The sequence below is a fragment of the Natator depressus genome, chromosome 6, assembly GCF_965152275.1.
Source record: "Natator depressus isolate rNatDep1 chromosome 6, rNatDep2.hap1, whole genome shotgun sequence".
Taxonomy (NCBI): Eukaryota; Metazoa; Chordata; order Testudines; family Cheloniidae; genus Natator; species Natator depressus.
Genome location: NC_134239.1, coordinates 15,998,736 through 16,011,578, shown reverse-complemented (window position 1 = coordinate 16,011,578; position 12,843 = coordinate 15,998,736). Strand labels below are relative to the sequence as shown.

The following is a 12,843-nucleotide window of genomic DNA, read 5'->3' as shown; positions in this document are numbered from 1 at the left end:
AGCAAAATTAGAGGAGACATCACAGGACAGATACTAAATAATTCCACGCTCCGTAAGAGGCAGCATCAAAAGGAGAAATCACAACATATATCAACCGGTAATAGAAACTCTGGGGGTGTATTTTTTATAGCAGCTGCTGCTGAAATACCAGTGCGAGAGATGACAGCTCCGAGGAAGAGCTGTCTGCCAGATGTCAATCCACACGACCATGTGGCCATACAAACCAACTGGGATTAATTTGCGGAGTGAACTTTACTGAGGCACGCTGTCAAAAGGGAATGGATAACTTTGCTGGCGTTTTGCTGGCGAGAGGGGGCTCTGGCTGCACTAGTTACCCATGGCGGGAGGGGAAAATCAGGCAGGATGGGAGAGGTTAGAGTCTGAAGGACTTTAAAAAAACCACAAGGGCCTGATCCTCAACTGTTATCAATCAATGTCGCGGCACTGACTTCAGTGGAGCCATGCTGATGTGCAGCCATGGAAGGTCTGGTCCTAGGCTTGCTGCTTCAGGGCATAAACCAACCTCTAATGGGGGCTGGGAAGATGGTGATCCTACAACTATCAGCAGTCAGGGTCTTGGACCTTCTGAAACACTAGCCGGAGGCAGCACAGATGGCTCCCTGCCCTCATCCAGCGTGGCGATTCCGGTCCTCCTAGGGAGTCTCCTGTCCATTGGCAGGGGAGTTTGGAACGGTGGAGTGTACTGGACTTCCCTGAGAGGAAGGAGGTAGGAAAGGCCCTTCTGAAGAGCCAAAGCTAGGGGCACTGGAGAGAGAGACACAATCTGCAAACCCCATACGGGAAGAAGGGAGGAAAAGGCTTTTGGGGGAGTTGGAAGGCCATGCTACGCACAGCAAGGCTTTGGGTAATGACACCTATCCTGTGTTCTGACACCAGGATGGTGCTGTGCAGCATTCAGGGCAGAAGCCCCATGGCAAAAGGCTCATCTGCAGCTCCATCACCACCTAGGTGTGATGGAGCTGAGGATGGGGCTGAAGGTCCAGTCTGGGCTGAAAATCTATGGATCAGCTTGTCACCTATTTTCTGGCCCCTCCCGCAGGGCTCTCCAGAACTCCTCCAAGACAACAGGGAGTGACTCAGGGTGGTTATTAGTTAAATCCCTCTTGTTGGGAGCCCATTGTTTGTACCCGTTCCCATTTGGCTAGAACTGCTCTTGGGCAAGAGCTACTAGAATGAACTATTGCTTCCCGTTTGCCTCCATTTCCTTTGCTACAGGACGGTTTGTTTGGTTTTTTGTAATATCTCTGCCACGCTGAGCTATTCATTTCATGTTTGGGATGGGAGATCCTGTCCTATGACAGTCTCCCACCAGTGCTTCCGCCCCTCTTGGCTTTAAGCAGGCCAGCTGCTCTTGGGGGCAGTGGGGCCTAGTGGAAAGAGCACTGGACTGAGACTCATGAGAGATGGGGTTTATTCCCAGCTCTGCCACTGGCCTGCAGGGTGACCATGGGCAAGTCACTTTGCCCCTCTGTGCCTCAGTTTCCCTGTCTGGTGCTAATGATAGTGAGTGCCTTTGTAAAGAATGTTGAGATCCCCTGATAAAAGGTGCTAGGTATGATTATTAGGCAGAGGGAATCATCTTGGGAGAAGACTGGAGCAGGGGAAAGGAGAGTAAAGGGAAAGATTGGGGAAGGCTGGAAAAGCATGAAGAAGGGTGTCACGCAGGGGGAAAGGGCACAGCAGCGATCCCCTGAGAAAGGGGAACCCATGGGATGGAAGTTTCATTTCTGGGAAGGGAGGTGTCACATGATGTCTCCGCTCAGCAGAGAAATGGGGAAGTGGGAGCTGGCCTGAGAGATCGGAGAAAACACGCCCAGGAAGGGTGAGACAGAGCATCTGCGAGAGCAAGAGACAGAGCAGGGAAGGCAGAGGCAGCCAGAGCTACAGGCGGCCAGAAACTGAGAGGGGAGGACGGCCAGACAGAGCGTGGGAAGGGAAGGCTCAGGACAGACAGAGCAGCGAGGGCGGACAGAGCACAGGCTGAGAAGGCCAGGGGGAGCAGGAAGACCCGTGCGGTGCCCAGGCAGGGCGGTACATGGCCCGGGATGGTGCCAGAGGGGAGCGCCGGCCCCTGCTGGGGCAGGAAGAGGCCCCGGCCGGGGGTTTATGGGACGCCTTCGAGGGCCGGAAGGCGGCCTGTGCGGCCGTGCTGCTGGTGGAAATCCTGGAGCGGGCAGCTTTCTTCGGCATTGTCTCCAATCTTGTCCTCTACCTCAACAGCAGCAACTTCAATTGGGGAGGGTCACAGGCATCGAGGGCCTCCCTGCTCTTCCTGGGCGCCTCCTACCTGCTCTCGCCCGTCGGGGGCTGGCTGGCTGACGTCTACCTGGGCCGCTACTGGACCATCACGCTAAGCTTCCTGCTCTACCTGGTGTCGGCCTGCCTGCTGCCCGCCACGGCCTCATCGGACGGGCGACTCTTTCTGTGCGGGGACATGCCGGCCTACTCGCTGCAGAATACCTGTCAGAACCAGAGTGGGGAGTGCCAGCAGTCGGCACCCGGCCACTACTGCGCCCCTCTGATGTACACCGGCCTGCTGCTGCTGGCACTGGGCATCAGCTCCGTCAAGGCCAACCTCACCCCCTTTGGCGCCGACCAGGTAACAGGCACGCCCTTCCCCTCCATCCCCCCAGGGTAAGCAACCTGGAGAGCAATACGTCCAGCACACAAAGGGCTACACACACACACACGCCCTCCCAAAGAGATTCCCCTGGGCAGCACCCTCACCCCGGCTAGTGCCAAAGGGTTAACGTTGCACACACACACGAGCGTGCATGTGCATAGACACAGGCAACACATACAATGCATGCGCACAAACACACCCATAGGCAATGCATGCAATGCGCGCACGCACACACACCCAGAGGCAGAGACAATGCATGCAGCACGTGTGTGTGCGCGCACGCACACACACACACACAGGCAATGCATGCAAACAGACACACACAAGTTTGCACACATGAATACCCATGCACAGGGGCACACACATGCAAATACATCTGGCACATCCCTGCACAAAAGCACATCCACGCAAGCAGCCATGCAGACAATGGCACACGTTGACCCCCTCCCCCTGCAAACTTGCACACATGTGAGAACACGTTTACATGAACATTCACAAGCACACATGTGCTTACACACGCAGGCATGCAAAAGCACTCACACGGAAATACAGGCACACACAAGTCCACCTGTGTGCATCCACAGATTAATGCACATGGGGGGTGCAGGGGCTTTCCCTGTCAGGCTATGGGGGAGGGGGCTGTTTCTCTCCCCGCCCCCAGCAGATGATGGGTAAAGTCTCCTCTCTAACACCCCAGAAACAAGCCAGAGTTCCCAGGCGTGGCTGGGGGCAGGGAGAACGTCCCTCGGGATGATCTCCCCTCCCAGAGCGCAAGGAGTTAATCCTCTCTGTCTCCCCCGGGTGTCAGGGAGTTCTCCCCCACCAATCAGGGGAGGTAAGGGGTCTAACTGGAGGAAGGGGATTGTTTCTCTGGTTCATAGGAAATGGGGGAGGGGAGCTAACCTCTTACGGGCTGTAGGGGGAGGATGTCTAGACCCCTTTAGGGGGTTGCCTCCCATCTCTCCTTCCCTTTGGGGAGCCAGGCAGAGCCTCGGCCAGGCAGGGGGGCCATCACCCTCCACACCCTCAGGGGGTGCTGTTGCAATGGGGAACCCTGATTGGGTGGGTAGGTGAGAGGATGGGAAGGGCTGGGGGACGGAGGGAGCAGGGGGCCGGGAAAGGGGGAAGAGAACAGGAAGGAGGGAGGCTGGGTCTAGGTTAAGGATGAGCCCCCACCCCGTGTTTTTGGCTCAGTTTTGGCCATGCGCTCCCTGCAGGTGGAAGTCCCTGGGGTGGAGGGGTGGTGAAAGTCCCCCTGCCAGGCCTAGAATCTGCTGGGCTCCCCAAAGGGCGGGAGAGATGGGAGGCAGCCCCCGCCAGGGATCTAGAAATTCCCTCTCCACAGCCCATAAAGGGTTAATCCCCCCCCCCATTTCCTTTGGGACCCCCCCTTCCCACAGTGGGGACGGGGACGAGGTCCTCACTGGAAGAAGCAGAGCACAGCCTGGCTCACGCCGTCCTGCCTTGCGCTCCCTGCAGGTGACGGACCGTGGCCGCAACGCCACACGGCGCTTCTTCAACTGGTTCTACTGGAGCATTAACATCGGGGCCGTGATCTCGCTGCTCGTGGTGGCCTTCATCCAGCAGAATGTCAACTTCCTCGTCGGCTACACCATCCCCGCGGCCTGCGTGGCCCTGGCCCTCCTCGTCTTCCTCCTGGCCGCCCCCACCTTCATCACCAAGCCCCCTGCGGGCAGCCAGGTCTCTGCCATGCTCAGGCTGGCCTTCCGGGGCAGCTGTGGCAGCCGAGCGCGCCGTATCAGGTAGGATGGGCGCTGGTGGCCCAGCTGCCCCCATCCCCTCTAGGGCCATGCCCACGCTGGCCTCCTCACGCCGTCTGTGCTCTCCCCTTTCTCTGCAGGCCGAGCTCTCTCCAATCAGAAGCCCAGGGCACGGATCCTCTCCTTGACGGCAAATCGCAGCCCCGGGCTCCTTCGTCCGAGGAGGATCTTGCCAACTTCCAGGTGATGGCCAAGATCCTGCCGGTGCTACTGACCTTCATTCCGTACTGGATGGTCTACTTCCAGGTAGGTAGCTAGCTGGCGGAGCGGCAGCACCAGGTGTGCTGATGCATAGAGGGGGTTGGCAGTGGGGTTGGCATCGAGCCATCCTCACGGAGCTTGGAGTTGAGGATCAATACCATCAGTGCTTGTGAGACCCTCAGATCCTCGGGTAGTGGAGGCTTCAAACAGGGGTGCTGCCTCCAGAGCGCCCCCTCGTGGCCAGGGGCAGCTCTGGCTCAATGTCCCTGAAATAATCCACAAAGGCTTCCTCCAAGCTTTTACCTCCACCCCTCCCCCAAGCCTGGTTTCATCACATGACCAGCACAGAACAATCCATCAAGTCCATCTCCACAAGAGCTCCTCAGCTCTGGCATCTGCTACGGATCCCATTGGTCTGAGTCTTCAGCCAGCAGCCGTTCCCACCCCTCCCTAGCCAGAGGCTGCCCTTCCCCCCAGAATCGGCGCCAGGACTTTCCCTGAGTTGTCCTCTCTCGGGCTCCAAGAGGCCAGCAGCTCATTCCCCTATCTCAGGAGTGGGCAAACTATGGCCCGGGGGCCGCATCCAGCCCTTCAGATGTTTTAATCTGGTCCTTGAGCTCCCGCTGGGGAGCAGGGTCTGGGGCTCGCACCACTCTGGTGCTCCAGCCAGGGAGCAGGGTCAGGGGCTTGCCCTGCTCTGTGCATGCCGTGACTCCACACGGCTTCTGGAAGCAGCAGCATACCCGCTCTCCAGCTCCTACACATAGGGTCAGCCAGGGGGCTATGCATGCTGCCCCTGCCTCAAGCGATGCCCCCACAGCTCCCATTGATTGGGAGCCAAGGCCAATGGGAGCTGCAGGGATGGTGCCTGCAGACAGGGCAGCGTGCAGAGCCACTTGGCCGTGCCTCTGCATAGGAGCCGGGGGGAGGGGACAGGGACATGCTGCTGCTTCCAGGAGCTGCTTGAGGTAAGTACTGCTCAGAGCCTGCACCCCTGACCCCCTCCCATGCCCCAACCACCTGCCCCAGCCCTGATCCACCTCCCACCCTCCGAACCCCTCGGTCCCAGCCCGGAGCACCCACCTGCATCCCCAACCCCTCATACTCAACCCCACCCCAGAGCCCACACCCCCAGCTGGAACCCACACCCTCTCCCACACCCCAACCCAACCCCCTGCCTCAGCCTTGAGCCCCCTCCTGCAGCCTAAACTCCTCATTTCTGGCCCCACCCCAGAGCCCACACCCCCAGATGGAGCCCTCATCCCCTCCTGCACCCCAACCCCCAATTTCATGAGCATTCATGGCCCACCATACAATTTCCATACCCAGATATGGCCCTTGGGCCAAAAAGTTTGCCTGCCTGCCTGCCTCCCTCCCTCTCTTCTGCTCTCCTGGCCCACCCCTGTTAGCCCAGCAGCCTTCTCCCTCCCCAGCCCTCTGCCTTGTGACTCTCAGACGAGTCACATGGCCTACTCTCCGCACCTGGAGCAGGGAGTGAACCATGTCCCAGGTAGGGCTGAGACTCATTTTTCCTTAAAGGGCCAGCCACCTGGGACAGGGACCATGTCCATTCCTTCGAAAGATTTCCAACTCATTTCCTTCCTCTTTGGTTTGCCACCTCGGGGCAATGCTAAAGAACAATAGTCACTGGCTGCTGGTAGGACCCATGAACCCTCTCCTGGGGGCCACCCACACACTGCTCCCCTAGTCCTGGCTTGGCAGAGTTTCCTGGGGTAGGGTCGGGGTGGGGGGGTGTCAGCCCATGCCCTCCTCCTGGGTGTCTCTGCCCTACCTCAGTGGGGTAGGAGAGGGGTTCAGTTCCCATGCGGGCCAGGGCATGCAGTGGGGATGGCAGGCAATGACCCCAACTCAAGGGGGAAGAGGAGGCACAATGCCCCTGGCAGCGGGGGTAGGGGTAGGGCGCTAAGTGACATCACTGGGGTGGATGATGAAGTCCCAAGAGGTGTGATGGGGGGAGGGATGTTCCATGAATCTGAGCCCCACAGTGACCTCCCTGTTACATTCCAGATGCAGTCGACTTACTATCTGCAAGGCCTGCACCTCTTCATCCCCAACATCTTCCAGCACAACAGGACAGGCAGCGGCGCGGGCAGCAGCTACGCGGTGAGGGGCTGGGGCAGGCAGTGGCGTCAGCTCAGGGGCTGAGTGGTATCGCTGGGGCTGAGGATGACACCCCAAGAGGGGGTGACGGGGAGAGGGCTGGCGCCAGGCCAAGGGAAGAGACCACCTTGAGCCGCACGGGTGAATCCTGCTGCCCATTCGAGTCGGGTGACATGCCCAGCCTGGGCAGAGAGGCAGGTCCAGGATATCACTTGCCCCTGGCAGCACAATCCCTCCTTTGTGAGAGGCCCAGCGTGAGCGGCATGTGATGCTGGTTGTGGTCACCGGCCGGGCTGGAGACAGAACAGAAACCATCCCAGTTGCTTCCGCTTCTCCTCAGGCCCCGGGCAGCTGGAGAGGAGCAGGGGACCAGGAACAATTTGTGTAGCAGGGGTGCTGAGAGCCATTGAACCAAACTGTAAACCCTGTATCTGATGGACACCACTTCCAGCCAGAGGGTGCGGCAGCACCCCTAGTTCCAGCACCTATGGGCGGGAGGGGATGGGGAAGCAGGGGGAGTCAGGGCTGGGAGAGGTAGGAGATTCAGAATAAGGGTTTTCAGTTGCTGTAGAGTCATTTCTCAAGGAGATGCCTGGTTCTGTTAGCCCAGGTGCTGGTTGTGACCCAGTTCTCTCTCCTTAGATCAGGGGTGGGCAAACTTTTTGGCCAGAGGGCCACATCGGGGTGCGAAACTGTGTGGAGGGCCAGGTAGGGAAGGCTGTGCCTCCCCAAACAGCCTGGCCCCCGCCCCCTATTTGCCCCCTCCCACTTCCCACCCCCTGACTGTCCCCCTCAGAACCCCCGACCCATCCAACCCCCCATGCTCCTTGTCCCCTGACTGCCCCCTCCTGGGACCCCCCGCCCTAAACCACCACCCCCAGGATCCCACCCCCTATCCAACCCTCCCTGTGCCCTGAGTTCCCCGACCTATTCACACCCCTGCCCCCTGACAGGCCCCCTGGGACTCCCATGCCCTATCCAACCCCCCCCCGTTCCCCGACTCCTGACCACCCCAGAACCTCTGCCCCATCCAACCGCGCCCTGTCCCCTGACTGCCCCCCGGGACTCCCTACCCAACCCCCTTACCACCATGCGTGCGCCGCCACTGCCCCCTTACCATGCCGCTCAGAGCGGAAGGAGCTCGCAGCCCCGCTGCCCGCGCAGCGGCGTGGCTGCGTGGGAGGGGGAACAGCGGGGGAGGGGTCGGGGGTAGCCTCCCTGGCCAGGAGCTGAGGGGCCGAGCAGGACGGTCCCACGAGCCGTAGTTTGCCCACCTTTGCCTTAGATCCCCAATGCCTGGTTCTGTTAGCCCAGGTGCTGGTTCTGACCCAGTTCTCTCTCCCTAGTTCCCTGATGCCTGGCTCCTGTTAGCCAATGTGGTGGTCCTGCTGATTCTGGTCCCGCTGAAGGATCGAGTCATTGACCCGTTCCTGGTGAGGCGGAAGCTGCTGCCCTCAGTGCTGAAGAGGATGGCCCTGGGCATGTTCTTTGGCCTCACCTCTATCATTGTGGCAGGTAACGCCTGGTGCCCGCGGCTAGGGAGGCCATGGCTGGTGGGTGGGAGGCTACTGCCCAATGCCAGGGCTGGAGCTGACCAGCATTGTTGGGGGATCCCAGAGGATGGCTGATAGACTCTCCCTGCCCTGAAATCAGGGGCCCATGGGGCCTTGCTCAGATGGGGCTGACCCCTTCTGAGCGTGTGTGGGGGAATGCCACATTGATCCATCCTGCCCCTTCTCGGCAGGCACCCTGGAGACCAAGAGGCTGCAGTATGTGAAGAACAACCAGACCATCTCACAGCGCATTGGAGAGGACATGTACACTGCTGCCACGCTGCCCATCTGGTGGCAGATTCCCCAGTACCTGCTAATCGGCATCAGCGAAATCTTCGCCAGCATTCCAGGTAACTGTGCTGGGTTTGTGCAGCGCCTAGCGTGATGGGGTCCAGTAACAATAAGGCAGCACGGGTGAGGTGTGAAGCGCCAGGTGCTGGGGCTAGACTGAGCATGTGCAACGGGTCTGACCTCCTTGCAACGTGCTCTGGAGGCGGGGGGGGGGGGCAGAGAGCTCTACTACAGCTGTATCTTGGCAGGAGGTGATGGCCTCTGATTTCATGAAGCTAAGCAATGCGAGGCTTGATCTGTAGCTGGATGGGTGACTGATACATTCAAGGCTAGTGCTTGGGTTGGGGCTGCCAGCTCATCAATCAGCTGACATGGTAACAAACAGCCTGTTTGATCCCATCCCCTGGTGGCTAGAAGCAGTGTCCATTTGCCCTAGTATTACTGAGGTCCCTCAGAGCTCTCTGCTCTCCCTCAGGGCTGGAATTTGCCTACTCTGAGGCCCCCAAGTCCATGCAGGGAGCCATCATGGGGCTCTTTTTCTTCATTTCTGGCGTGGGCTCGCTCCTGGGCTCTGGGCTGTTGACTCTCCTCTCAATGTCGGAGCATGGCTGGATGGACTGCCCCAAGGACTACGGTGAGTGTGGGGTCCGGGGGCGAATACAGAGCCGAAGGGAGAGAGGCAGCCCCTCAGCAGAGTGGGGGGTGGGAAATGTATCCCTGGGGCCAACAGGGGGTGCTCGAGGCAGGTTGGGAGATAGGTCTGTTCTCCAGTCTCAGGCCTCATCATCCCACTGCCAGCAGGGGGAGCTCTCCATGGAGAGGGTTCTGCTGACAGTGCCAGGGGAGACGGGTCCCTGGGGCTGGGAATGTGGCAGAAGATGATGTCTACTTGGTGCCAGGTTGCACTGACTGTGTAGGGAGAAATGTGCCCTGGGTTAGGGGTGCTGCAGGGGCTAGAGGTGGAGGGGACTGTCTGGTACCAGGAGGGGGTGTTCTGACGGCTCGCCCCTTGTTTCCCCAGGGAACATTAACAATTGCCACATGGACTATTACTTCTTCCTCCTGGCTGGGATCCAGACTGTGACCTGCATGCTCTTCTTCTGGATCTCTGGCCGCTACGAGAGGCAACAGCAGCCCAACTGCCACGCCTGCGTTGGCCACGAAGGGGACTGAGGGGACCCTGCCCCCCTCCAGCTGCCCCTTTCTGCTCAGTGACTTGCCTGGCTTGGGCTGGTGGATGGAACTGCTCCCAAGCAGCTGGGTCAGCAAACCTCCCCGGGGAAGGGGGAGGAGGGATGCCCCTAGTAGGACACCAGGGACTCTCACCCATAAGGCACCCACGGGAGGCAGGGACAGCCCCAACGGGGAGGGGGATGCCCTAAAGGGCAGAGCCCCCTCATGGCTCACTTGGGGGCTTGCTCTTTCTCCTTGTCGGAGACCCTTGGGAAACATTGTCCTACCTCCTTGGCTACCCCCAGGCTCTAAGATCCACCCTCCAGGCCCAGAATTCCTAAGGATTCCCTCTCTTGCCTGGATTTTGCCATCCAGCAGGGTCCTGACATGGCCGATCTCCTGGGACGGGCACCAGTAAGAGGTTAAATCAACAGGCAGAAGGAACTTGAAATGAGGGGTTGGGGGATGATTCCCAGAGCCCAGGAGGGGGTGGAAGATTTGCCCCATCCTACACAAGGGAAAAATCTCCTTCTCAGCCCGTACTAATATCAGGGCTCAACTGGGCAAAGGCTGGATACAATCTCATAGAGTGGCAAACCTGCTGGCACCACTGGTGGATAGGACCTCAGAACTGCCATGATCCGTGTTACTCTGTGTAATGCTAAATGGGATCTGATGGAGAGAGGGCAGCGGTGGTGGGTTGTGCCTGGCTGTTCTCTGGGGGTTGGTCCAAGTGGAGGTGTTTGTAAAGATGGAATTTTAGAGCGTGGGGGCTTTAATTTATTCTGGGGGGAGAGGGAGTTAGATAAAGGTGCTCCAAGCCACCAGCACCCGGTGGAAAAGACAGGGGGGTGAATGCAATGGCCCTTAAGTGCCCAGCCAGCATCTATTTACGATTTTATGACACGTGAAAATAATGCAGGGAAAAGCACAGCAGAACTCAAAGGAAAAAAGTGTTCCTGTAAAAAAACAACACTCCACTGGAAGGAGATTTCTGTAAACGAACAAGACTTGCCCCTGGAGCCTTTGCAACCCAAACACTGCTGGAGATTCTGAAACGGAATGGACTGTTATCAAGGATGGGGATTGCAGTTCATGGCAAGGGTCCACTTCCGAACAGTCTATAAGGGGTTGATACGTGATGGCTGGCTGTTCTAAGCAGCTTAAAAATATGACCAGTGTGTGCCAGAGCTGCTTATGAGCACATCAGCAGAAGGTACTAGAGCTGGTTAAGTGGCTAGTAAGATTATTATGAGTATTGCCGTGTGCCGTTGCAGATGCAGAACAAGGTGCTGGTCCCTCCTCACCTCACCTAAGTCAAAGACAACAGACAGCTGGAGGAGCACCAGGAAACAATGAGGCAATATTGCTCAGTGGTCTCAGTGCACCAGTTGGGAAGTCTGTGGTAGGCATCCCGGCAGAGCAGAGTTTGAAAGGAGGATAATGCAGATAGTTATGAAGAGTAGCAGCCTGGGAGAGAGCACAAAGGTGCTTGTTTGAAAATTGACCAAGTGGGCGTTTGCTGCTGGCACCACTGGCAGAGCGGCACGGGACAGAATGGACTAATGATCTATAACAAATTAATAGGGCTGTCAATTAATTGCAGTTAACTCAAGCAATTAACTCAAAACAATTAACTCAATTAAAAAAATGTGATTCATCACAATTTTAATCACACTGTTAATTGAATGCCCGTTGAAATTATATTTTTGCATGTTCTTCTACATTTTCAAATCTATTGATTTCAATTACAACACATAATACAAAGTGTACAGTGCTCTCTTTAGATTATTTTTCATTATCTTTTTTACAGTGCAAATATTTTTAAACAATAAGTAATATTTTTTAATTCACCTCATACAAGTACTGTCGTGCAATCTCTTCATGGTGAAAGTGCAATTTTCAAATATAGATTTTTTGTTACATAACTGCACTCAAAACAGCTTAAAACTTTAGAGCCTGCAAGTCCACTCAGTCCTACTTCTTGTTCAGCCAATCACTAAGACAAACAAGTTTGTTTACATTTATGGGCAATAATGCTGCCTGCTTTTTATTTACAATTAAAACGAGAACAGATGTTCGCATGGCATTTTTGTAGCCGGCATTGCAAGGTATTTATGTGCCAGATGTGCAAAACCAGTGGTTGGCAACCTATGGCACATGTGCCAAAGGCGGCATGCAAGCTGATTTTCAGTGGCACTCACACTGCTCGGGTCCTAACCACCGGTCCGGGGGGGCTCTGCATTTTAATTTAATTTTAAATGAAGCTTTTTAAACATTTTAAAAATCTTATTTACTTTACATAAAATAATAGTTTAATTATATATTATAGACTTATAGAAAGAGACCTTCTAAAAACGTTAAAATGTATTCCTGGCACACGAAACCTTAAATTAGAGTGAATAAATGAAGACTCAGCACACCACTTCTGAAAGGTTGCCGACCCCTGTGCTAAACATTTGTATGCCCCTTTGTGCTTTAGCCACCATTCCAGAGGACATGCTTCCAAGACTGATTGGACTTGTAGGCTCTAAAGTGCTACATTTTTTTATTTTTGAGTGCAGTTATGTAAAAAAAATAAATAACTCTACATTTGTAAGTTGCACTTTCAAAGAGATGGCACTACAGTACTTGTATGAGGTGAACTGAAATACAATTTCTTTTCTTTTTTACTCTGCAGATATATGTAACCAAAAATAATAATCTAAAGTGAGCATTGTACACTTTGTATTCTGTGTCTGGTGGCACCTTAAAGACTAACAGATTTATTTCAGCATAAGCTTTCATGGGTAAAAAACCCACTTCTTCGATGCATGGAGTGAAAATGCATCACACCATGCATTTGAAGAAGTGGGTTTTTTACCCACGAAAGCTTATGCCCAAATAAATCTGTTAGTCTTTAAGGTGCCATCAGACTCCTTGTTTTTGTGGATACAGACTAACAGGACTTCCCCCCGATATTTGTATTCTGTGTTGTAATTGAAATCAATATATTTGAAAATGTAGAAAACATCCAAAAATATTTAAATAAACGCGATTTAAAACTGTGATTAATCGTGATTTTTTTATCTCACAATAA

General features: G+C 55.6%; 1 protein-coding gene across 1 annotated transcript; it reads left to right on the top strand.

The window, feature by feature from the left end:
• Positions 1 to 2,056: 2,056 nt before the first annotated feature.
• SLC15A3 (solute carrier family 15 member 3) lies at positions 2,057 to 10,625 on the top strand. The gene is made up of 8 exons (XM_074956863.1): positions 2,057 to 2,620; positions 4,124 to 4,407; positions 4,506 to 4,671; positions 6,655 to 6,750; positions 8,094 to 8,262; positions 8,492 to 8,650; positions 9,067 to 9,225; positions 9,613 to 10,625. Exons 1-8 carry the CDS (start codon positions 2,057 to 2,059, stop codon positions 9,762 to 9,764), a joined length of 1,749 nt encoding a protein of 582 aa, XP_074812964.1. The 3' UTR covers positions 9,765 to 10,625.
• The last annotated feature ends 2,218 nt before the right edge of the window (positions 10,626 to 12,843 follow it).

Bases quoted from the DNA above. Each gene is read 5' to 3' on its own strand.
- SLC15A3 (XM_074956863.1), top strand. From the start codon at position 2,057: ATGGCCCGGGATGGTGCCAGAGGGGAGCGCCGGCCCCTGCTGGGGCAG. The intron at 2,621-4,123 runs GTAACAGGCACG...CGCTCCCTGCAG, and splicing joins CCCCCTTTGGCGCCGACCAG to GTGACGGACCGTGGCCGCAA. The intron at 8,651-9,066 runs GTAACTGTGCTG...GCTCTCCCTCAG, and splicing joins AATCTTCGCCAGCATTCCAG to GGCTGGAATTTGCCTACTCT.